This window comes from Hemicordylus capensis, chromosome 3 (genome assembly GCF_027244095.1).
Source record: "Hemicordylus capensis ecotype Gifberg chromosome 3, rHemCap1.1.pri, whole genome shotgun sequence".
NCBI lineage: Eukaryota > Metazoa > Chordata > Lepidosauria > Squamata > Cordylidae > Hemicordylus > Hemicordylus capensis.
Window position 1 is genome coordinate 263476843 of NC_069659.1, and position 26813 is coordinate 263503655.

General features: G+C 43.0%; 1 protein-coding gene across 1 annotated transcript in view; it reads right to left on the bottom strand.

The window, feature by feature from the left end:
• LOC128350589 (deleted in malignant brain tumors 1 protein-like) overlaps positions 1–26813 on the bottom strand; it is a 97988-nt gene that overhangs the window by 14978 nt on the left and 56197 nt on the right. Inside the window, exons 11-20 of the mRNA XM_053308987.1 lie at positions 23977–24124; positions 22291–22487; positions 20636–20665; positions 18983–19006; positions 12378–12692; positions 11038–11349; positions 7018–7056; positions 5947–5967; positions 4617–4655; positions 2216–2254 (exon numbers count right to left, since the gene is read on the bottom strand). Of these exons, the coding sequence (XP_053164962.1) occupies positions 2216–2254; positions 4617–4655; positions 5947–5967; positions 7018–7056; positions 11038–11349; positions 12378–12692; positions 18983–19006; positions 20636–20665; positions 22291–22487; positions 23977–24124 (1164 nt within the window). The remainder of the gene's footprint in view (positions 1–2215; positions 2255–4616; positions 4656–5946; positions 5968–7017; positions 7057–11037; positions 11350–12377; positions 12693–18982; positions 19007–20635; positions 20666–22290; positions 22488–23976; positions 24125–26813) is intronic.

Consider the following 26813-nt stretch of genomic DNA (forward strand, 5'->3'; position numbering starts at 1 on the left):
TTGTTTTGGTTAGGATTGTGCCCTTTGAATCACAGGATGTGGTATAGTCTTGCATGTTCCTAATTAGCCCCGTCTAAGAGCAGATATGGATCAAAAGTCAAATTGCAGCTCTTTACCCAGCTTCTGTTCACATGTACAGAGCAGTTTAGAATGCCAAGCCACATCTAGCAGACTCAATAAAGCCTTAGGACCCGGATGTGTACAGGACCGGGCGGGAGCCGTTTGAAGGGGCTGAGGGGTCTGACTTTAAGGGTAAGGGAGAGTGCACGTACTCCTCCACCTGGAGTATTTCCCCTCACCTGTGCTCGGTTCCTGTAAAATCCTTCGGGGAGGCAGCATACCTCCTGGCATGTGCACCTTCACCTTTGTGGCTGGAAGTGGCTGGAAGTACCTGGCACACGTGTGCATGCCAGGCGTACATGTGCGCGCATGCTTGCTCATGTCAGAGGTGCTCGCATGTGATCGCAATGTGCGTGTGCGCACCGGGTGTGTGCATGCATGCCAGGTACTTCCAGCCACTTCCAGCCGAAGAGGAGAAGGGGCAGCAGGGAGGTACGCTTCTGCCCCAAAGGATTTTATGGGAACCGAGCACCAGCGGGGGGAGAGGGGTAAGTGCACCCTCCCCTGCCCTTAAAGACTGACCCCACCCTCCCACTGTTGAATGTTTGAACTGAACAGGTTAATGCACATCTCTACTTAGGACTCCTACCAAAGGTGGCAGGGAAAAGCAATGGTCTTTTCAGGCACCATTGTGCCACACAACATGGCTGTTGGCTGCATAATTAAATTAAAAATATTTAAACAGCTACATTCTCCACTCTTGTGGAATACTTTTAAAAGACATATAGATAGAACAAATAGTGTAATTAGTGAGGCATGATAAGTATTGTGAAGTAAAGACATTAGATTTGGGAGGTGTAAAATATGCTAAATAAATACAAATAAAATAAATTGCTCCTCCCCGTTCAGCTAAGAAGAAGCCCTTGCCACAGGAAGGCTATGTGCAGCCTTTCTTCCTGATGTATAGCACGTGATCCAATGTTTACAAAATATCAGTATGACTTGACAGACAGAAAGACAGACAGATTTGGAATGCCTTTGTTGCACAAAGGAGACATAAACTTACAAGATGGCGTTTCTGGAGTCGCTGTTCATAAAGAAAGCAGAAAATAAAAACAAATCAATTTATTATTAAGACTTTTTCTAATCAACTGACTATTCAAATCGGTAATAGGAAGAGCCTAGCCTAGAATGATCTTTCATAATATGATCGGAAAGAAAAATACAGCAGGAAATGCTGAATGAAAAAGGTTATGAAATAGCACAGATGAGTGGATTCTCCCAGTTGACACCCACTGACCCCAACCCATCGTCCAGTTATTCCCTGTGTTCTGATCCAGGGTTGTTGTTGTTTTTTAGGCAAGGAAGGAGAATTTTGGAACGTTGATCATAAAGGAATGAAGGAAGAGAGGTGTAGCAAATTCAGATGCAGCTCAATGAGAAAGAAGCATTTCCCAGCAACTCTCTGTGTTTGTGTGTGTATGTGTATTGTCTTCCCAATAAGAACATAAGATTTGCCTTTCTGGATCAGACCAAGGTCCATCTAGTCCAGCATGCATTTCCAACAACAGTAGGGGTGTGCACGGAACCGCAGAGCTGTGGTCCGGCACTGTGAGGGTGGGGGTTCCTTTAAGTGCGGGGGAGGGTTTACTTACCCCTCCCGCCGCTTTCCCCCCTCCAGCACGCGTATTCTATGTAGTAATTGGGGCGGCAGGATACCTCCCTGCCACCCCTTCTCCCTCTTGAGTGCAAAAGGCTGCACGGAGCCTTTTGCGCACGCACACGTCATGTGCGAGCTTCACGTCTCCCATTCAGCCATGAAACTTGCTAGGTGACTCTGGGCCAGTCACTTCTCTCTCAGCCTAACCTACTTCACAAGGTTGTTGTGAAAGAGAAATTTAAGTATGTAGTACACCGCTCTAGGCTCCTTGGAGGAAGAGCGGGATATAAATGTAATAATAATAATAATAATAATAATAATAATAATAATAATAATAATATAATAATATTTTAAATCCAAGCTAATCCCAGTGTTCCAAGTATCCGACAATGTGGTCTGTGTTTGACTAGAAGAGTCTTGAAGGTTCTATCCAATTCCCAATTTCCACAAGCATATTTTACATACGATACTCTAGGTAGAGAAAACTCAACGTACTCCATGAAGAAACTGGTGCTGAATTTGATTCAGGAGCTGCTAGGATGAAAAGACAATAGAAGTTAAAATCTAGCCATGTCAGAGTCACACTTTAACAGTTAGATCTGTTGGCATAATTTGTGTGCTTTTAATTTGCTGAGCAACAAAATGACATTTGAAAAGGGAGATTGCCGTCCCAAAACTGAACACTCCAATCCTGTATTTTTGTTTTGGTTAGGATTGTGCCCTTTGAATCACAGGATGTGGTATAGTCTTGCATGTTCCTAATTAGCCCCGTCTAAGAGCAGATATGGATCAAAAGTCAAATTGCAGCTGTTTACCCAGCTTCTGTTCACATGTACAGAGCAGTTTAGAATGCCAAGCCACATCTAGCAGACTCAATAAAGCCTTAGGACCCGGATGTGTACAGGACCGGGCGGGAGCCGTTTGAAGGGGCTGAGGGGTCTGACTTTAAGGGTAAGGGAGAGTGCACGTACTCCTCCACCTGGAGTATTTCCCCTCACCTGTGCTCGGTTCCTGTAAAATCCTTCGGGGAGGCAGCATACCTCCTGGCATGTGCACCTTCACCTTTGTGGCTGGAAGTGGCTGGAAGTACCTGGCACACGTGTGCATGCCAGGCGTACATGTGCGCGCATGCTTGCTCATGTCAGAGGTGCTCGCTTGTGATCGCAATGTGCGTGTGCGCACCGGGTGTGTGCATGCATGCCAGGTACTTCCAGCCACTTCCAGCCGAAGAGGAGAAGGGGCAGCAGGGAGGTACGCTTCTGCCCCAAAGGATTTTATGGGAACCGAGCACCAGCGGGGGGAGAGGGGTAAGTGCACCCTCCCCTGCCCTTAAAGACTGACCCCACCCTCCCACTGTTGAATGTTTGAACTGAACAGGTTAATGCACATCTCTACTTAGGACTCCTACCAAAGGTAGCAGGGAAAAGCAATGGTCTTTTCAGGCACCATTGTGCCACACAACATGGCTGTTGGCTGCATAATTAAATTAAAAATATTTAAACAGCTACATTCTCCACTCTTGTGGAATACTTTTAAAAGACATATAGATAGAACAAATAGTGTAATTAGTGAGGCATGATAAGTATTGTGAAGTAAAGACATTAGATTTGGGAGGTGTAAAATATGCTAAATAAATACAAATAAAATAAATTGCTCCTCCCCGTTCAGCTAAGAAGAAGCCCTTGCCACAGGAAGGCTATGTGCAGCCTTTCTTCCTGATGTATAGCACGTGATCCAATGTTTACAAAATATCAGTATGACTTGACAGACAGAAAGACAGACAGATTTGGAATGCCTTTGTTGCACAAAGGAGACATAAACTTACAAGATGGCGTTTCTGGAGTCGCTGTTCATAAAGAAAGCAGAAAATAAAAACAAATCAATTTATTATTAAGACTTTTTCTAATCAACTGACTATTCAAATCGGTAATAGGAAGAGCCTAGCCTAGAATGATCTTTCATAATATGATCGGAAAGAAAAATACAGCAGGAAACGCTGAATGAAAAAGGTTATGAAATAGCACAGACGAGTGGATTCTCCCAGTTGACACCCACTGACCCCAACCCATCGTCCAGTTATTCCCTGTGTTCTGATCCAGGGTTGTTGTTGTTTTTTAGGCAAGGAAGGAGAATTTTGGAACGTTGATCATAAAGGAATAAAGGAAGAGAGGTGTAGCAAATTCAGATGCAGCTCAATGAGAAAGAAGCATTTCCCAGCAACTCTCTGTGTTTGTGTGTGTATGTGTATTGTCTTCCCAATAAGAACATAAGATTTGCCTTTCTGGATCAGACCAAGGTCCATCTAGTCCAGCATGCATTTCCAACAACAGTAGGGGTGTGCACGGAACCGCAGAGCTGTGGTCCGGCACTGTGAGGGTGGGGGTTCCTTTAAGTGCGGGGGAGGGTTTACTTACCCCTCCCGCCGCTTTCCCCCCTCCAGCACGCGTATTCTATGTAGTAATTGGGGCGGCAGGATACCTCCCTGCCACCCCTTCTCCCTCTTGAGTGCAAAAGGCTGCACGGAGCCTTTTGCGCACGCACACGTCATGTGCGAGCTTCACGTCTCCCATTCAGCCATGAAACTTGCTAGGTGACTCTGGGCCAGTCACTTCTCTCTCAGCCTAACCTACTTCACAAGGTTGTTGTGAAAGAGAAATTTAAGTATGTAGTACACCGCTCTAGGCTCCTTGGAGGAAGAGCGGGATATAAATGTAATAATAATAATAATAATAATAATAATAATATAATATTTTAAATCCAAGCTAATCCCAGTGTTCCAAGTATCCGACAATGTGGTCTGTGTTTGACTAGAAGAGTCTTGAAGGTTCTATCCAATTCCCAATTTCCACAAGCATATTTTACATACGATACTCTAGGTAGAGAAAACTCAACGTACTCCATGAAGAAACTGGTGCTGAATTTGATTCAGGAGCTGCTAGGATGAAAAGACAATAGAAGTTAAAATCTAGCCATGTCAGAGTCACACTTTAACAGTTAGATCTGTTGGCATAATTTGTGTGCTTTTAATTTGCTGAGCAACAAAATGACATTTGAAAAGGGAGATTGCCGTCCCAAAACTGAACACTCCAATCCTGTATTTTTGTTTTGGTTAGGATTGTGCCCTTTGAATCACAGGATGTGGTATAGTCTTGCATGTTCCTAATTAGCCCCGTCTAAGAGCAGATATGGATCAAAAGTCAAATTGCAGCTGTTTACCCAGCTTCTGTTCACATGTACAGAGCAGTTTAGAATGCCAAGCCACATCTAGCAGACTCAATAAAGCCTTAGGACCCGGATGTGTACAGGACCGGGCGGGAGCCGTTTGAAGGGGCTGAGGGGTCTGACTTTAAGGGTAAGGGAGAGTGCACGTACTCCTCCACCTGGAGTATTTCCCCTCACCTGTGCTCGGTTCCTGTAAAATCCTTCGGGGAGGCAGCATACCTCCTGGCATGTGCACCTTCACCTTTGTGGCTGGAAGTGGCTGGAAGTACCTGGCACACGTGTGCATGCCAGGCGTACATGTGCGCGCATGCTTGCTCATGTCAGAGGTGCTCGCTTGTGATCGCAATGTGCGTGTGCGCACCGGGTGTGTGCATGCATGCCAGGTACTTCCAGCCACTTCCAGCCGAAGAGGAGAAGGGGCAGCAGGGAGGTACGCTTCTGCCCCAAAGGATTTTATGGGAACCGAGCACCAGCGGGGGGAGAGGGGTAAGTGCACCCTCCCCTGCCCTTAAAGACTGACCCCACCCTCCCACTGTTGAATGTTTGAACTGAACAGGTTAATGCACATCTCTACTTAGGACTCCTACCAAAGGTAGCAGGGAAAAGCAATGGTCTTTTCAGGCACCATTGTGCCACACAACATGGCTGTTGGCTGCATAATTAAATTAAAAATATTTAAACAGCTACATTCTCCACTCTTGTGGAATACTTTTAAAAGACATATAGATAGAACAAATAGTGTAATTAGTGAGGCATGATAAGTATTGTGAAGTAAAGACATTAGATTTGGGAGGTGTAAAATATGCTAAATAAATACAAATAAAATAAATTGCTCCTCCCCGTTCAGCTAAGAAGAAGCCCTTGCCACAGGAAGGCTATGTGCAGCCTTTCTTCCTGATGTATAGCACGTGATCCAATGTTTACAAAATATCAGTATGACTTGACAGACAGAAAGACAGACAGATTTGGAATGCCTTTGTTGCACAAAGGAGACATAAACTTACAAGATGGCGTTTCTGGAGTCGCTGTTCATAAAGAAAGCAGAAAATAAAAACAAATCAATTTATTATTAAGACTTTTTCTAATCAACTGACTATTCAAATCGGTAATAGGAAGAGCCTAGCCTAGAATGATCTTTCATAATATGATCGGAAAGAAAAATACAGCAGGAAACGCTGAATGAAAAAGGTTATGAAATAGCACAGACGAGTGGATTCTCCCAGTTGACACCCACTGACCCCAACCCATCGTCCAGTTATTCCCTGTGTTCTGATCCAGGGTTGTTGTTGTTTTTTAGGCAAGGAAGGAGAATTTTGGAACGTTGATCATAAAGGAATAAAGGAAGAGAGGTGTAGCAAATTCAGATGCAGCTCAATGAGAAAGAAGCATTTCCCAGCAACTCTCTGTGTTTGTGTGTGTATGTGTATTGTCTTCCCAATAAGAACATAAGATTTGCCTTTCTGGATCAGACCAAGGTCCATCTAGTCCAGCATGCATTTCCAACAACAGTAGGGGTGTGCACGGAACCGCAGAGCTGTGGTCCGGCACTGTGAGGGTGGGGGTTCCTTTAAGTGCGGGGGAGGGTTTACTTACCCCTCCCGCCGCTTTCCCCCCTCCAGCACGCGTATTCTATGTAGTAATTGGGGCGGCAGGATACCTCCCTGCCACCCCTTCTCCCTCTTGAGTGCAAAAGGCTGCACGGAGCCTTTTGCGCACGCACACGTCATGTGCGAGCTTCACGTCTCCCATTCAGCCATGAAACTTGCTAGGTGACTCTGGGCCAGTCACTTCTCTCTCAGCCTAACCTACTTCACAAGGTTGTTGTGAAAGAGAAATTTAAGTATGTAGTACACCGCTCTAGGCTCCTTGGAGGAAGAGCGGGATATAAATGTAATAATAATAATAATAATAATAATAATAATATAATATTTTAAATCCAAGCTAATCCCAGTGTTCCAAGTATCCGACAATGTGGTCTGTGTTTGACTAGAAGAGTCTTGAAGGTTCTATCCAATTCCCAATTTCCACAAGCATATTTTACATACGATACTCTAGGTACAGAAAACTCAACGTACTCCATGAAGAAACTGGTGCTGAATTTGATTCAGGAGCTGCTAGGATGAAAAGACAATAGAAGTTAAAATCTAGCCATGTCAGAGTCACACTTTAACAGTTAGATCTGTTGGCATAATTTGTGTGCTTTTAATTTGCTGAGCAACAAAATGACATTTGAAAAGGGAGATTGCCGTCCCAAAACTGAACACTCCAATCCTGTATTTTTGTTTTGGTTAGGATTGTGCCCTTTGAATCACAGGATGTGGTATAGTCTTGCATGTTCCTAATTAGCCCCGTCTAAGAGCAGATATGGATCAAAAGTCAAATTGCAGCTGTTTACCCAGCTTCTGTTCACATGTACAGAGCAGTTTAGAATGCCAAGCCACATCTAGCAGACTCAATAAAGCCTTAGGACCCGGATGTGTACAGGACCGGGCGGGAGCCGTTTGAAGGGGCTGAGGGGTCTGACTTTAAGGGTAAGGGAGAGTGCACGTACTCCTCCACCTGGAGTATTTCCCCTCACCTGTGCTCGGCGCCTGTAAAATCCTTCGGGGAGGCAGCATACCTCCTGGCATGTGCACCTTCACCTTTTTGGCTGGAAGTGGCTGGAAGTACCTGGCACACGTGTACATGACAGGCGTACATGTGCGCGCATGCTTGCTCATGTCAGACGTGCTCGCATGTGATCGCAATGTGCGTGTGCGCACCGGGTGTGTGCATGCATGCCAGGTACTTCCAGCCATTTCCAGCCGAAGAGGAGAAGGGGCAGCAGGGAGGTACGCTTCTGCCCCAAAGGATTTTATGGGAACCGAGCACCAGCGGGGGGAGAGGGGTAAGTGCACCCTCCCCTGCCCTTAAAGACTGACCCCCCCTCCCACTGTTGAATGTTTGAACTGAACAGGTTAATGCACATCTCTACTTAGGACTCCTACCAAAGGTGGCAGGGAAAAGCAATGGTCTTTTCAGGCACCATTGTGCCACACAACATGGCTGTTGGCTGCATAATTAAATTAAAAATATTTAAACAGCTACATTCTCCATTCATGTGGAATACTATTAAAAGACATATAGATAGAACAAATAGTGTAATTAGTGAGGCATGATAAGTATTGTGAAGTAAAGACATTAGATTTGGGAGGTGTAAAATATGCTAAATAAATACAAATAAAATAAATTGCTCCTCCCCGTTCAGCTAAGAAGAAGCCCTTGCCACAGGAAGGCTATGTGCAGCCTTTCTTCCTGATGTATAGCACGTGATCCAATGTTTACAAAATATCAGTATGACTTGACAGACAGAAAGACAGACAGATTTGGAATGCCTTTGTTGCACAAAGGAGACATAAACTTACAAGATGGCGTTTCTGGAGTCGCTGTTCATAAAGAAAGCAGAAAATAAAAACAAATCAATTTATTATTAAGACTTTTTCTAATTAACTGACTATTCAAATTGGTAATAGGAACAGCCTAGCCTAGAATGATCTTTCATAATATGATCGGAAAGAAAAATACAGCAGGAAACGCTGAATGAAAAAGGTTATGAAATAGCACAGACGAGTGGATTCTCCCAGTTGACACCCACTGACCCCAACCCATCGTCCAGTTATTCCCTGTGTTCTGATCCAGGGTTGTTGTTGTTTTTTAGGCAAGGAAGGAGAATTTTGGAACGTTGATCATAAAGGAATAAAGGAAGAGAGGTGTAGCAAATTCAGATGCAGCTCAATGAAAAAGAAGCATTTCCCAGCAACTCTCTGTGTTTGTGTGTGTATGTGTATTGTCTTCCCAATAAGAACATAAGATTTGCCTTTCTGGATCAGACCAAGGTCCATCTAGTCCAGCATGCACTTCCAACAACAGTAGGGGTGTGCACGGAACCGCAGAGCTGCAGTCCGGGACTGTGTGAGGGGGGTTTCCTTTAAGGGCGGGGGAGGGTTTACTTACCCCTCCCGCCGCTTTCCCCCCTCCAGCGCGCGTATTCTATGTAGTAATTGGGGCGGCAGGATACCTCCCTGCCACCCCTTCTCCCTCTTGAGTGCAAAAGGCTGCACGGAGCCTTTTGCACACGCACACGTCACGTGCGAGCTTCACGTCTCCCATTCAGCCATGATACTTGCTGGGTGACTCTGGGCCAGTCACTTCTCTCTCAGCCTAACCTACTTCAAAAGTCCATTAGTACTCCATTTAAGTAAAACTGTAATCTGTACTGCAAGTAAATTTTTGTGATGAAAAGGTAACCACATAACATATCTAATGGCTGACATATTCCATATGAGTATGTAAGCCTAGTAACATTGCATTTACACAAGTTTGCAAAATGCATTACATGAGAGTAAGCCCATTTGAACAAATTGACTTAGTCTCGGGTAACATCCTTTGCAGATATTTTTCATTTTGCACCACTTATGCAAATCACACAAATCCAACATTACTAGGCTGAAATATTACTGAGCTTGCACCATGTCAGTCAGTAATTATTAGAGCTGTGCAGTTGTGTTAGCCCAACAGTGCTGTCGGAAGTGTCATTAGACATGTCAGAAAATGTCAGATTAGTTCTGAGATGACTTTCATAGACTCCCTATTGTATCAAATTGTCAAAATGCATTCTCTATTGTGTCGGATTTCTGTCGGAATTGTTGTTATCTCAGCTTAATTATCCACTCTTGTGGAATACTTTTAAAAGCCATACAGATAGAAAAAATATTATAATTAGTGGTACATGATATGTATTGTGAAGTAAACCACATCCCCATGTTGTTATTTATGGTCATGAAATCCTACTCACACAACGGTATCCAATAGACCCATAAAGTTGGTTACAATTTAAGGATTAATTAGTTTAAGCTCCTAACGGCTGAGACACAAAATAAAACAAAATCCTTTTACTGACTAGGAACAGCTATGTAGGCTGTTTTGCTTAAACCATGAACAGGACCAGGAAGGAGAAAGAAATAAGGTCCAAGGCACTGCCATTCAACTTCAGCCCTTTAGCTGTTTTTGGACTACAACTCCCATAATCCCAGTGGCCAATAATGCAGGAGGGCCACAGGTGAGTAGCCCTGGTCTAAGGGAAGTGCTTCACGAACCAGACTGAAACAGGTCATGTCTTTTCTACTTTATCTTTCTACACCTGGATCCACTTGGCCCCTCTGGACAAGGTGCTGTCAGCAAGTCGGTGTCAAAAATAGGTTCCACGTTGCTGGGACAAGGCATTAATGCTAGAACCAAGAACTGTGAAGTGTAAGCATGGGGTTGAGATTTGTGGACACACCCCATATTCACTTCTCCAGTCATGACAAGGATACCCTCTCTCCCCACCCCCAGAAAGAATTAGAATATATTCAAGACTCTCCCTTCAGATAGCATCTACTGTGTAATCTAAAACCACACTGGTAACTTAAATGTGTTGCTTCTTGTGTTCATTGTAGATTCTCTGGTAGTATATGAGATTTTCAGTGAAAAACAAGAATCCACTCTCATATGCTACCAGAGAATCTACACTCAGAAAACCACAGAAACAACAGAACCCAGCACCCCATGGGTTAGCAACCCTTCTCCTGGCCAATGTGGGGTCAGTAAAGAGTGGCAAGAAGCAAAAGAGCCAATGGGGAACAAGGAGAAAATTGTCAGCAGGTCAGCCCATGATTTAGGTCACCGATCAGAAGGCTGAAAGGGTGGGAAATTCAAAGAGATGTCAAACACAAAATGGAGACTGACTCAGAGATCACCACCAAATGGAGGTCCGAAACAACAAAACGTTTTGTAGCCGATACAGGGACGTTTTGTTTTGTATACAAAACTTTTGGATCTGGAAAACGGGTGTTTTGTATGGTATACAGAACACCGGAAACAGGCTCTTTTGGTTACAAAACGTTTTGTATCCGAAACGTTTCGCACATCCCTACAAAATTGGATATTGCATAGATATGTTTTTCTTCAGAAATTTCATGATAAATTTCCAAAAGCAACCTACAAAGATTTAAAAAATCAAATTTGATTTGTAAGTTTAAGAAACAGATTTATATAACAGATTATTCTCGGGATACCTGAGTGACAGATGACACCTGCATCTTCGTGATGGCCACAGTTGTGGGTTCCCCAGGGTGAGTGAAGGCAGTGAGATAGGGAAGATTCATTTCCCCTGCACTGTACATCATCCAGGACGATATTTCCTGAGCCTTGACCAAACCTTGCACTTCCTGGTGCCGACAGCGCAGCTCCACATCCAAGTTCTCTGCAGACTACCTTGGCATCACTTATGTCCCAACTGTCATCACAGACCGTTCCCCAGCTGCTATCATGGTACACCTCAAGGCGGCCTTCACATCTGTTGCGCCCGTTAACCAGGCGCAAAGGAGCTGCAGGGAAAACAGCAGGAAAAAAATTAGCCTTTAAAGAAAACTATCCTCATATTTCTGATGAAGTTTTGGCAAGAATCAAAAAGTAACTTATCACTTCTTATACTGTATATGATGACATCACACTAAATCTTGAACCAAGCTGGTTCTAGTGATATGGTTGACTATATTTGCCAACAACATTTGCTAAAGCAACTTTGAAATTAAAACCAGCTACAAATAATTTAATAATTATTAAGCTCATTTATATACTGCTTTTAAAACTAAAATTAAATGTACATTGTAAAAACTTTAGCATCAAAAATTAAGGTTCATATTTCCAAAAATTCAAAATTTACATTTGCCCCTGGAACTCAAAAAAGAAAAATTCTTGTACATACTCACCAGATCCCTTTCCACATGAATGTTGTCATCTTTGGCTAAAATGTTCAAGTCATCTATCTGCCACAGGTCCCAGTTAGATCAAAATTGATTAGGTAGAAAATCATTTGTACCCGAATCTAGATGATTCAGGTAATTTGTAGTCAGAACAAGTCACCCCTGTGCTCAGGTGCCCAGATGCAGGTACAAAACAATTAACCTCAGATGTGGACCTAAAAAATATGGAGATTTGGACTTCCATGTTGTGGCCAAAGTGGGTTGGGTGGTAGTGTCCAATGGGTGGAAGCTATCACCCAAATTTCAAAGAAATTGGGCAAAGGTGATGGTTCTGCTTGGGGTATAACTCTGCTTGGGGGCACCAGGGTGACCCAGAGTGGGTTATGCAGGGTGGTAGTTCCCAATGGGTGGAAGGAAGGCACCACCCAGATTTCAAAGAAATAAGGGAAAGGGATGGTTTTTAACAGGTTTTTGTTACAATTTGCAAATAATATTAATACTGTTAATATTTCTTTTTAAAGGTCCTCATCCAACTCCCCCCCCGTACATTATTTATATATACACTCTTCTGAGTTACAACCTCATGTTAGGATTAAGAGCAATCTACTTTAATTAGGAATCCTAAATTAGCACGAACAATCCAAGAATACCTGAGCAAATTACTCCAGCATCTTCATTATGGTTGCAGTTGTGAACCCCCCATCCTCTGTGGGAACACTGCCCAATGGAAGATTCATCCCCTCTGCAGTTCACATCATCCAGAAGAATTCTTCCTGAACCTTGACCAAAATTGGCATTTCCTGGTGCTGAGAGGGCCAGCCCACAGCCAAGCTGTCTGCACACAACTTGTGCATCGTTTATGTCCCAAGAATCATCACAGACTGTTCCCCAGGTGCCATCATGATATACCTCAAGGAGACCTTGGCAACTGTTTCTTCCATTGACCAGTCGTATGGGAGTGACTCCTTTGGCATAAATGAACAACTTTCAGAAATTCTCAAACTGAACAAAGCAAATGTCATGGATCATAGCTCCTGAGCACCACTGAGCAAATGAAAATATTAATACTGAAATATACCTGGTTTGATGAGTAGCATAAAACTGAGTCATCCCAAGTTCTTCCATCTCCATCCTGCTGCCACACATTATCTGAAACTTCTAGCGTGCCCTGCAATCACTTTGTACAATGTCACTGAGACACATCTGACTAGGGGGATATCTAGGGTTGGGCAGGCAGGACACGTGCCCCAGGCGCCACTTGAAGGGGGGGCGCCATTTCTTAAAATTAAAAAAAATTTTAAAAATAGCCACCAAAAACAAAATGGCCACTGGACATGCTCAAATGGCCTCTGTGAGGCCCTAGACCATGCCAGGCCTTGCAGAGGCCATTTGAGTAAGCATGGTGGCCATTTTGTTTTCAGCAGCCATTTTAAAAAAACACAATTATTTTAAAAAATGACAACCACACATACTCAAATGGTGCCTGTGAGGCCCTAGAGGCCAGTGGGAGGAGGGGGGAACTTTGCAGACCCCCCCCCAGCAGACCCCCGAAGGGGCTACAGGTATTTTTTTTTTTTAAATTAAAATAATATAGGTCACGGTACACATATTCAGATTGGCACTATGTACAGAGAATCAGGGCTTGTAAATACTGTGCTGAAGTTTATGAGCTAAGATTGTATTCATTTGCTCTTACTTTGCTTCTTGTGATAAGTGAGTTAAATGTGATGTCTTAATAATATGGCTATTAATGGTGAGTTTGTCTTTGAATCAGTGTGAAATCCTTAGTATTAAGGCCCACTGGGAGTTTCTTGCTCTCTTTCTCTCATTTTAACTGTCTTTCTGAAATACTAGAATATATTCCAAGCAGTGACACTGTTTACTCTGCATATCGTTTAATTATTTTCAGAGTATCTGGTAAAAGTCAAATTCTCGATTTATTTTTAAAACTTATGTAATCGTGATGCTACAATGTATAGCAGAGAATTAGACAGGCACTTCTATTTAGTTTTTCCAAGTATACCTCTGCATAATATTTATGTATTTCATAAGCCCCAGCATACTGAAATTTATAGTTTTCCAGCATTTTCTTGGTCTGGCTACGTCCACTGCTAAATAGTTTTTGAAATATTAAAAGATTAACGAGCTTGACTTGTATTTTTCAGTTGATATTATGGTAAAGTTATCTGAAAGATGGGTGTCAGATGTTTTGACAGGGGGCGCAATTTCAGTGCTTGCCCTAGGCGCTATTTTCCCTAGATACGCCTCTGCATCTGACTAAGAAGGGGGGGGGGGTCCACCGAGTGTCTGCCCATCTTGCCATCTTTCCCACATGCCCTCATGTCTTCCCAGGATATTTATTTATCATGTGTTGCTGTTGCTGTTGATGTCATTCTAAATGTTGGTGTCATTCTAAATTTGAACTGCCATTCTAATGTTACCGAAACTAGTGTTTGGACCATGTGTAGAGCAGTTCAGTTGAACCACGCACACGTGATAAAGGAATGTGCTGAGAGCACAACAGGACATCTGGGAAAGATGCAGGCACTAACTGATATCATCAGCTCTACCCAGGGTCCTCTGTGAGATGAAGGACTCTGGGGGCTATTTAAGGGAAGGGCTGTGGCAGGAGCATCTGAGGGAGACTGGAGGAGGTGAGCTGTGGCTTTTTACTATCAAGCCCACTTCGTTGGGCAGCTGGAAGCCTTGGAGCTGCCCCTCCCCACCCTTCGCTTGCTGGACGGACCAACTCAGCCCAGCACAGTACTGCTGCCTAATTGGGATCCTCCCTTCCCTCAAGTGCCAATGTTTACCACCTGCAGGCATTAACTGATCACATCAGTTTGTGAGAGGAAGGACCCTGGGGGCTATTTAAGGGAAGGGCTTTGGCAGGCGGTACAGCCGGCGGTGCGGCCAGCCTGCAGGCGCCGGTTGAAGTCAGCCGCCAAAGGGGGCCGGCCTTTGGTGCCAGCCTTTGGTGTAGGGCTGAGGGTTGGGCTGCATTCTATTCAGTTTGGCTGTTTGAGGAGTTGCAGAGGTAAGTGTGCCAGCTTTGTTACTGAGATTGGTTTATGTGTTTGGGTCTGCCTGGAGATGGGGAGACAGGGAATGTGGAGCAGCTATTCCGGTGGTGGTGGGGAATAGAAGAAGTAATGTTGGCAGGTCAGCAGGCCATTCTAGGGGAAGGGTAGTTAGAAATTTATAGCTGTCTCCCCTTACGGCTTTCCTGCCAGCTCTTTGACCTCGGGTGCATTGCCAACAACCCACATAGCCTTACCTTGCTCCTCTGCAATGTCAGGTACTCTGATCAGGGTGGTGTTCTATGGGTGAGGACTCCTGTGATTTCCCCATCAGCATGACGGACCACCATCTGGTTAAGGTTGGGATTACGACCACTTCCCACCTCTGCAGTGAGGGGCCTATTAGAATGGTCCACCCAAAAAGGTTATTGGATCCAGCAGGATTCCAAGAAGCCTTGGAAGGATTTAGTGTTGGCTTTGCCGGTGATCCTGTTGATGCCCTGATTGAGAACTGGAACAACTTGCTCACCATGGCAGTAGACACCATTGCTCCTAAGCGTCCCCTCTGACCCTCTTCAAAATTGGCCCCTTGGTATACGGAAGAGCTACAGGGGCTGAAGCTGCAAGTTAGGCGACTGGAGTGCAAATGAAAGACTTGACTTGATTATGACATAGAGCACATTTAAAGATCTATGTTCAGGCGCTATGTGCGGCAAAGAAGAAATTCTTTTCTGCCCGTATTGCTTCTGCGAGTTCACATTCAGCTGAGTTGTTCAGTGAGGTAAGGGGGCTAGTATCTGCTCCCTCACCCTTGAACCAGAATTTGGAAGCATCAGTCACCCACTGTGATGTGTTTAATGAATTTTTTGCAGACAAAATCTCTCAGATTCGGGCCAACCAAGATGGAGACTCCACAATTAATTTGATGTCTGAACTGGAAGTGTCCAAAAACGCCTCTTATGCGGTTCTACTAGATCAATTTCAGTTTGTGACTCCTGAGGATGTTGATAAGCTGCTTGGAGCGGTGAGGCCTACCACTTGTTCTCTTGATTCTTGTCCAACATGGCTTATTCTATCTAGCAGGGAGGCTGTTGTAGATGGCCTAGTATAAATCATAAATGCTTCTCTGAGGGACGGCAGGATGCCTCCTTGCCTACAGGAGGTAATTATTAGACCTCTTCTAAAGAAGCTCGCATTAGATCCCTCAGAGCTGAGCAATTATAGGCCTGTTTCCAACCTCCCAAGGTAATTGAGAGGGTGGTGGCCTCTCAGCTCCAGACGGTCTTGGAAGAAACTGATTATCTAGACCCATTTCAAACTGGTTTTTGGGTGGGCTATGGGGTGGAGACTGCCTTGGTCGGCCTGATGGATGATCTCCAATTGGGAATTGGCAGAGGAAGTGTGACTCTGTTGGTCCTTTTGGATCTCTCGGCGGCTTTCGATACTATCAACCATAGTATCCTTCTGGAGCATCTGAGGCGGTTGTGAGTGGGAGACACTGTTTTACAGTGGTTCCGCTGCTACCTCCCAGACAGGTTCGATGGTGTCGATTGGAGATTGTTGCTCTTCAAAATCTGAGCTTTAGTATGGTGTCCCTCAAGGCTCCATACTCTCTCCAGTGCTTTTTAACATCTACATGAAACCACTGGGAGAGATCATCAGGAGATTTGGAGCTGGATGTTATCAGTATGCTGAGGATACGCAGATCTACTTCTCTGTGTCAATTTCTTCAGGATATGGCATAAGAGCCCCTGGTGGTGCAGTAGTAAAACTGCCGCCCTGTAACCAGAAGGTTACAAGTTCGATCCTGACCAGGGGCAAAAGGTTGACTCAGCCTTCCATCATTCCGAGGTCGGTAAAATGAGTACCCAGAATGTTGGGGGCAATATGCTAAATCGTAAACCGCTTAGAGAGCTCCGGCTATAGAGCGGTATATAAATGTAAGTGCTATTGCTATTGCTATTGCTATCCTCCCTAAATGCCTGCCTGGAAGCAGTAATGGATGAGGGAGAATAAACTGAAGCTGAATCCAGATAAGATGGAAGTACTTATTGTGCGGGGTCAGAACTCCAGAGACGATTTTGATCTACCTGTTCTGGATGGGGTCACACTTCCCTAGAAGGAACAATTCGGCATTCTGGGAGTACTCCTGGATCCACACCTCTCCCTGGTATCTCAAGTTGAGTCAGTGGCCAGGGGTGCTTCTTATCAGCTTTGGCTGATACACCAGCTGCACCCATTTCTCGAGATCAATGACCTCAAAACAGTGGTACATTTGTTGGTAACCTCCAGACTTGACTTCTGTAATGTGCTCTACATGGGGCTGCCTTTGTACGTAGTCCGGAAACTTCAGTTGGTTCAGAATGCGGCAGCCAAGTTGGTCTCCAGGTCATCTCGGAGAGACCACATTACTCCTTTGTTGATGGAATTACACTGGCTGCCAATACGTTTCCGGGCAAAATACAAAGTGCTAGTTATAACTTATAAAGCCCTAAACGGCTTAGGTCCCGGGTATTTAAGAGAGCGTCTTTTTCGTTACGAACCCCACTGCCCATTGATGTCGTCTGAGGAGGTCTGTCTCCAGCTACCTCCAACTCATTTGGTGGTCACAAAGAGACGGGCCTTCTCAGTTGCTGCCCCGAGATTGTGGAATGTGCTCCCTGCTGAGTCATGATCCTTCCCATCTCTGGCTATTTTAAAAAGCATTTGAAACCCCCATTTTTTACCCAAGCTTTCTCAGGTTTTTAAATAAAAAATACTGAGCCAGGTCTCATGATCAGTGAGACCCAGTTTGGGGAGCTCAGCGGGGAGAGCAGGCTAAGGGCGGGAGCCCTGGGTGGCTGGATCAGCTGCCCACATGATTGCCAGCTCCGTCACAGAGCCGGTGAGGGCTGGGGAGTTTGTGGGCTGGGGAGTTTGTGCGTGGCCCCCGGAAGCACCAGTATGCCCTGCGCTGGGGAGACCCCTGAGCCAGGAGGCTGTTTTTCAGCCTCCCGCCGGGGGTCTACTCCTGAGTAACTGTGCCTCAGAGCCGCACCGTGGCTACTCATAATAAAAATAATTGGTTTTGCAAAGCGCTTGCTCCGCAAACCTGGTTTTAGGGGCGGGCTACTTGAGCGGGTTATCCACTCAAGAACCAACAGGCTCGCAGCCAAGCCAGGTGGTTCTCACAACTGTAGAAAATCGGGCTAGTGGAGGCTAGCCCGATTATCTACAATTGTGTGAATAGCCCCACTGCTTGTTTAATTTTATGGTTTTAAATCATTGTATTGTTTTAACTTTATATGTGTTATATGTTGAACTGTTTTAACTTTTACATGTGTCTTAATTGCTGTTGGCAGCCCAGAGATGTATGTTTGGGAGGGGTATAAATTAGATAGATAGATAGATAGATAGATAGATAGATAGATAGATAGATAGATAGATAGATATAGACATCAAAACAAGAGTGCTCATGCAGATATTTCTTCTTAATTATGTGAACCAGATTATGTGATAAAAGTATTATCCAAACTGCACCTTTGTTATGCCTCATAACGCTGGGTAGTGCAGAAGACAACTGCAAGGTCATTTTTGACAGATAGTGTAGTGCAATGGTTAGAGTAGTAGTGTGCTTTGATGTGTGGAGAACTCCTAGTTCAGCTGTATAACTCACTGACTTCTAGCCTACCTACTGACAGGGTGGTTATGAGGCTACAAGGTGCTCTGAAATCCTTGAAAGAAAGCTGAGATTTAATAAAGAAATAAATGGCCACTTCACAACCATTAAACAAGAATACTTTGTTCAGTAAGGTTTACCAAGAAAATAAGAGTGAAGGATTATCAGATCAAGTACTTCCAACTGAAAATTTAGAAATTTTAATGGGTCTAGTCTGGAAAGCGCCCAGGTGGCACTAGAGCTAAAGTGTTGTGGCAAGATGTCAAACAGGCAATACATAACTCATTCTTACCAGGGTGCCCAAACTCTGGTGCTCCAGATATTGCTGAACGATGACTCCCATAATCCCCAGCCCCAATAATATTGACTGGGATGAAGAGCATTCTAGTTCAGCAACATCTGGAGCACCGCAGGTTGGGAACCCCTGCATTATTCCATTAAAACCTGAAGCTGTCACCCATAGTTGTTGTTTAGAATATTTCTTGACCACCTTTGAACAAAAACAGCTTGCATACACATATATACACCCACCCATCTCTACAAATGCTTAAGCAGAAATAATTGAGTAGGGAATTACCAGGTGGTTCCGTCGTAGTTGCTTCTGAAAGTAAAGAAGAAGACATTTCAATACACATTAGAATTTACACTATCCACATGTCTTCTGCTATTCACATGTCTGATGTTAAGCAACCTGAATCAATTTAAAATTTGCCATAGCCAATGATTTGATTTATTGTAGTCTTTTTATCTGACCATACAATGTTAATATTGGATTTCCTTTTGAAAATAGTGGCCGACATCCTGACTAATGCCATGCTCGTACAATGAAGAAAGTTGTGCTAGTGCCCAGTGGCATAGCGAGGATGCCGGCTGGCCTCTGTCCAGCCTGTCACAACCAGCCTCTGACACTCCAGACACAGCCCTGCATCTGATGTCAGGAACAGTGGATGTGCCCACGTTAGCAAACAGGGCCATGCACCCTGCTTGGAAGTAAAATTCGACTAGTGCCGCATTTGCAATGTGGCCGGGATGGCTTCTCCCAACTTGCAAAGGCACGGAGACATGTTTCCAGCCAGGGTGGGAGTCTAGCACTGGCTGAAACTTCTCAAAAATTCCAACCAGTGCTTTTGCATGCATGGAGAATCCATCCCGGCCATGCTGCAAACAGCTGGTCAAATTTTAATTCCAAACAAGGTGCATGGGCCCATTTGCTAACGTGGCCATGCCCACTGTGCCTGACATCAGATGCAGGGCTGTGGCTGCGGCACAATTTAAGGATTAATTAGTTTAAGCTCCTAACGGCTGAGACACAAAATAAAACAAAATCCTTTTACTGACTAGGAACAGCTATGTAGGCTGTTTTGCTTAAACCATGAACAGGACCAGGAAGGAGAAAGAAATAAGGTCCAAGGCACTGCTATTCAACTTCAGCCCTTTAGCTGTTTTTGGACAACAACTCCCATAATCCCAGTGGCCAATAATGCAGGAGGGCCACAGGTGAGTAGCCCTGGTCTAAGGGAAGTGCTTCACGAACCAGACTGAAACAGGTCATGTCTTTTCTACTTTATCTTTCTACACCTGGATCCACTTGGCCCCTCTGGACAAGGTGCTGTCAGCAAGTCGGTGTCAAAAATAGGTTCCACGTTGCTGGAACAAGGCATTAATGCTAGAACCAAGAACTGTGAAGTGTAAGCATGGGGTTGAGATTTGTGGATACACCCCATATTCACTTCTCCAGGCATGACAAGGATACCCTCTCTCCCCACCCCCAGAAAGAATTAGAATATATTCAAGATTCTCCCTTCAAATAGCATCTACTGTGTAATCTAAAACCACACTGGTAACTTAAACGTGTTGTTTCTTGCTTATAGCAATAGGGACAAATTGATTTCAGCCCCATATGTGGCTAAAAAGAAACCTCCCTGGGTTTTGAGCATACAGACTTCTTGAAGGTGGAAGACCATCTTCTATATCAGGGATTCTCAACGTTGGGTCCCCAGATGTTATTGGACTTCAACTCCCATAATCCCTAACCAAAGGCCACTGGGGCAGGGGATTATGGGAGTTGAAGTTCAATAACATCTGGAGACCCAATTTTGTGAACCCTTGTTCTATATCACCACTCAGCAAAATATTAGAGCCTAGTGTCTTTGCATGTAAAGTTAAGCCCTTTGCCTCATAAATTAACAAATTACATACAAGGAAACGGAATATAAACAGAATGGCTTACGTGGTGTTGCTGTACTGGAAGTTGTCAGATCTGTTAAAGTAAGCAAAACAATGAATATTTCAAATATGAAACTGATATGAAGCTTCAACTAGTTGCCTGTTCAATTATATTCTATAGTTATTCTTTACTGTCATATAAGTATTGCTTGATTAATTGATTGAGTGCCATCAAGTCGGTGTTGACTCTTAGCAACCACATAGATTCTCTCCAGGATGATCTGTCTTCAACTTGGTCTTTAAGGTCTCTCAGTGGTGCATTCATTGCTGTCATAATTGAGTCCATCTACCTTGCTGCTGTTCATCTTCTTCTTCTCTTAAGCTTTAGGGCTGTGCAAAGGAGCCCCACTTTGCTTTGATGAATGTCCTGGAGCTTCAGCGGGGCTCTCTATTTGTGTCTCCACATTGGAGATCCAGCTTTGCTTCAGGCCAAACTCACTGACTTCCAACCCTAAGACTACTTAAAGGGCCAGGTGGGGGAAGGAGATATGCCACTTTCCTTAGGAACCAAGCAGCCATCTTCCTCCCACAGTTTGACTTTAAAAATGACATTTTTTCTTCTTCTACTGGAGACCTGGGAATGGCATGGGTGCTCCTGGCATTTGAGCCTTTTCTGAGGTTGTGGTCATTGCTTCAGCTTCAGAAAAGACATCTCCAGAAGAAGGGGCAAAAATAAGTCATTTCAAAGCGAAGCTGCAGAACGCAACTGCCAGCTCCCTCATGGCCAGGAGTGAACAAAGAAGAAACCAGTCTGTCTTCTGCCCTCTGCCTGGCCCTGTAGGTAGCTTTAGGGGTGGGGAGTTGGGAGTGGGAAGGTCCAAAGTAAAGCTTCAGAGGGCCAAAGAGGTTGGCATGGTATGCTTTGTTTAGTTCCTGCTTTGGCCCCAACCAGATGTTGCTTCATTTTAGGCAAGTGGGCTGAAGCCAAAGAGACTCCAGAAACTTCACACAACCCTAACAAATATAGTCAGCTATTACATATTGCTTCAGTTGCTGTCACCATAAAATATTGGCTACTTTATGACATGTACTTGTCAAGCTTATACTTATTTATACTTATTGAATTTATACCTATCGAATAAATAAATAAATAAATAAATAAGTGGTCAAGTATTTAAGAACAATGGTGAAAGTTGTGCACTTAGATCCTGCACTGGAATGCTGCCTTCATCCAATGGTTAATTCATATATCATTTATTTAAATGGGGAAAATAGGCAAGGCAAAAACCATATATAGATAGATAATAGTAACTGGCTCACATAATCACACCAACCCATAATCCAGTTGCTTAGGGGTACCGATATGCTTTTAAACAACTGCTGATTTTCAGGTTTTACTAGGCCTGTTTACATGTTTTGTTCTATATATGTACAATCTCCATACACTGTACACTTAAGGATCTGTAAGATAGTACAGTAATTCACACATTATGCTCCATACATAAACACTTCCTATCTATACCCTACATTTGAGGGAGCCTGTACCCAGATTCACTTAAAATGAATACATATACAGCAATTCGCACAAAACATGTACATGCATACCAACACTTGTTCACACATACAGCATAATGTCTGAGTAGGGTTTCTGTAGGCTCCAAATTACACCATCACAAAATAATACAGTATAGACTAAAATGGATAAAATACATCTCTTACTTTGTTCTGTAGAATAGTAGGAAGCATAAAACCCATTTCCTGAGTAATCTGAATCTCTGTGCAGCACAATAGTCATTGTGTTGGAAGTTGATGTGTATGTATAGTCGAGATAGATATCGGAGCAAGTTCTTCCAAGCAATCGTGATGAATATAGACGTCCATCAAAGATTTCAATATATTCTTTATTGCAGTCCAGACTGTGTGGAAGTAGTTTAACAAGTGACTCCTTATATTTTATTATACCATCATTTTACTCACTAGATTTTCTTTAGTTTTCTTTAGTGTTGGTTAGCAATAAAAAAGAGTACTTCGATTCTGTCTCCAGTGAGATGTGTGCCATAAAATGGTTAGCACATGGTTTCACTGGAACTGGGCTGAGTTTGATCATGATGAAGGAATTCTGTGGTTGCTCCATTCAGTTTGTAACTCAGCTCACATATAACATACCAATGTCAGCACAGTTTCAGGAGTCAACATCTACTGCATGATGGTGCAGTAGATGTCAGCTGAGTTGTAAATCAGGTGGCTGGTGAATCAATCACATAACCACGTGACTATATGCCAAACACACACCATTAGCTCAAGCTAATAATGCAGCATGCCAACTTACATTTAAAGCTGCCTTAGACTATCCAACTATTGGTTCATTAAGCTCAATATTGTCTATTCCACATGGCAGTGGCAGCCTTCAAGTTTAGATGGGGATCTTTTCCAGCCTATTTCCTGAGATCCTTTCAACTGTGAAATGCCAGGAAATGAACCTGTAGATTTATGCATGCGAAGGATGTGCTTTGTCACTGAGTGAAGGACCCTCCATTTCAGTCTTGCTACTTGGACCTAGAGATAGATTCATAGAAGAGTCATCTCTTCTGTTAATGATTGATTAGCTCCATCATTCTCCAGAAGGGTTTGTTGTTTTTTAAAGTAAACTTTGTTTCATCATTTGGGAAGGGTCTTTGTTAAAAAACCCTTTAGGGTGGGAAACAATCACATTGTATTTATGCTGTATATTCTTTGGAAAGATTTTAATGCACTGTACTAATTTGTTTAATGTGCAAGGTGATCAACTAAATGATCACCTTGCACATGATCAACTAAAGGATTTGCAGCCTTTTAAAGTCTTAATTAATGGGTTACAGCTATTTGCTGTATATTGCCATAATCTCTCAAAAGATTTCAATTTTATCTCTCTTTTAACAAATTAGCTGGCATAAAAAACTAATAATATCCATAAAGAAGTCATTTTAACTTTCCACACAAGTAGCAAGAACACACATCATATAGAAAATGTGAAAGCCTATAATGTTAACTAATCATCTGAATATGCCCAAAGATCTAGGAATATCTGCTCACATATTCTCAAGGAAGGAAGTGCAATGTTATTTTTAGAAAGGAGAGAGTCTTCTAAGTTTAAACAAACACCGTTCTTTTATTGAAGTTCCCTTTTAGGAGAGAGCACTACTTGCTTGCATCTTGCACATACTCCCATGTACTTCTACAGGGGCTGACTCTGACAGTTCTAATCATAACTAAACAAAACAGCTCTTAAAGGAACAGTACTATCCCCACAAAAAGGACAGTCATTCAAAACCTTTAGACCCTTCAAGCCATTGCAGATTCATAAATGAATATATTAACTGTGCAGACAAAACAAAGAAGCTGTCAGTTCCTAATAGTTACACTTACCTAATATAATGAAACTGGAGAACGATGTGATAATAGGAATTCACTTGAATTTCCCAAACACACTGCACACTGACATTGTTTCCAGGATAATATGGCCCACTGATGGATCCATACAGAGATGAAAGGTTGCCACCGCATTGACTGCTGTCTAGAAACCACAAAACAAACTTTCTGCATGCAAGGCATAATAGATGTTTATCCATAGACATCTGAATGGAAATCTAGCTTGTGTACTTGCCTTCCCATCTTTAATTTCCACATTTTAGAAACAGGGTAGAGATTTTCAGTAATCATGTTCTCATCAAATTTCAAGTACATCCATTCATTTCACAGCCCTAAACCCTCCATTCGTAATGGCAGTCTTCCTCAACACTAGACAATCAAAAGCTAGAGCAAGACCTCTTCTTGGACATATATTCAATTTTAAATTGCAAAAAAGTGGTGTACTACAAGATAATTAGTTCAGTCCCCCCTTCTATACTTCATAATAATCAGAAACATAGAGGTTTCTGTAAAATGATCACATGAGTAATGCAACAATGTGGAGGGAAGATTAATCCCCTATTATCCTAAAATAATATCGCTAGTACCAATTATCTTGATACCAGCTATTATTTGTGGTGGTAACAGACACTGTTTCACCTCTGAACTGGGCTTCATCTTTGACCTTCTGCTGTGATTTGATGACACTGTGGGTACTGCAGAAGTGTAGCATCTCAGTGCTTAAGTACCCAATGATTTTAAAGAAAGAAGCATTTTCCAGCAACTTTTCAAAGTACTGAAATTCTTTTAAAATGGTGACATTCCATTTTTGCTTTCTACTAGAACAATGTCTCCACTGTTTGGGACAATTCTGAAATGTATCATGCATGCACAAATGTAATCAAGTTACTACTGTAGGGTGCACAAAGATGGCATACACTTACTAGTTGTTATCTCAGCAGAAGCTGTTCATAAAGAAATAAGAAAATAAAAACAAATCAATTTATTATTTATACTTTCACCAGCTAACTGACCATTACAATCTGTAATAGAAAGAACCTAGCCTAGAATGATCTTCCACAAAACTATCAGAAAGGAAAATGCAGCAGGAAACACAGAAGGAAACACATGAGTAATGCAACAATGTGGAGGGAAGATTAATCCCCTATTATCCTAAAATAATACCGCTAGTACCAATTGTCTTGGTACCAGCTATTTTTTGTGGTGATAACAGACACTGCTTTGCCTCTGAGCTGGGCTTCATTTTTGACCATCTGTTGTGATTTGATGACACTGTGGGTACTGCAGAAGTGAAGCATCTCAGTGCCTAAGTGCCCAATGATTTTAAAGAAACACAGAAGGAAACACATGAGTAATGCAACAATGTGGAGGGAAGATTAATCCCCTATTATCCTAAAATAATACCGATGGTATCAATTATCTTGGTACCAGCCATTATTTGTGGTGATAACAGACTCTGCTTCACCTCTGAGCTGGGCTTCATCATTGACCATCTGTTGTGATATGATGACACTGTGGGTACTGCAGAAGTGTAGCATCTCAGTGCCTAAGTGCCCAATGATTTTAAAGAAAGAAGCGTTTTCCAGCAACTTTTCAGAGTACTGAACTTTTTTAAAAAAATGATGACATTCCATTTTTGGTTTCTACTACAACAATGATGCACTGTTTGGGACATTTCTAAAATGTATCATGCATGCACAGATGTAATCAAGTTACTAATGTAGGGTGCACAAAGATGGCATACACTTACTAGTTGTTATCTCAGCAGTAGCTGTTCATAAAGAAATAAGAAAATAAAAACAAATCAATTTATTATTTATATTTTCACCAGCTAACTGACCATTACAATCTGTAACAGGAAGAACCTAGCCTAGAATGATCTTCCACAAAACTATCAGAAAGGAAAATGCAGCAGGAAACACAGAAGGAAACACATGAGAAATGCAACAATGTGGAGCGAAGATTAATCCCCTATTATCCTAAAATAATACCGCTGGTATCAATTATCTTGGTACCAGCTATTATTTGTGGTGATAACAGACACTGCTTCGCCTCTGAGCTGGGCTTCATTTTTGACCATCTGTTGTGATTTGATGACACTGTGGGTTCTGCAGAAGTGAAGATCTCAGTGCTTAAGTACCCAATGATTTTAAAGAAAGAAGCATTTTCCAGCAACTTTTCAAAGTACTGAACTTTTTTAAAAAAATGATGACATTCCATTTTTGGTTTCTACTAGAACAATGACTGCACAGTTTGGGACATTTCTAAAATGTATCATGCATGCACAAATGTAATCGAGTTACCTGAGCCTTTTGGAAGGGCGGTATAAAAGTTTTAATAATAAATAATAATAAATAAATACTGTAGGGTGCATAAAGATGGCATACACTTACTAGTTGTTATCTCAGAAGTAGCTGTTCATAAAGAAATAAGAAAATAGAAACAGATTCAGAGAGCAGTCAGGGAAGAAGAGAGGAGGTGGGGTGCCACCCCCTGGTGGCAATTGTAAAGGGGCCCCACCCAATGAGGCTGCAGGTTCTTGTCCCCCTTTAGCAGGATTAGCCACACTCTGAGCGGGCCACATATTTGCTTTCAGGTTTTCCGCACTGTCAAGATTTCACAGAGAGGCCCCAAATTTGAAGTGCATACAGGGTATGGCAGCAATAGCTGAAAGGAAGATTCAGAAGGATGTTGCACTGGGGCGGGTGTTAGGTTCATTTGCTTCACTTCCCCTGCCCATGCTAAGAATCTCACCCAAAAAGACACCGGGGGACCAATACACTACTTGTCTTTCCCCAAGGCTCCTTTGCGAATGACTGGATTCCAGTCGAGCT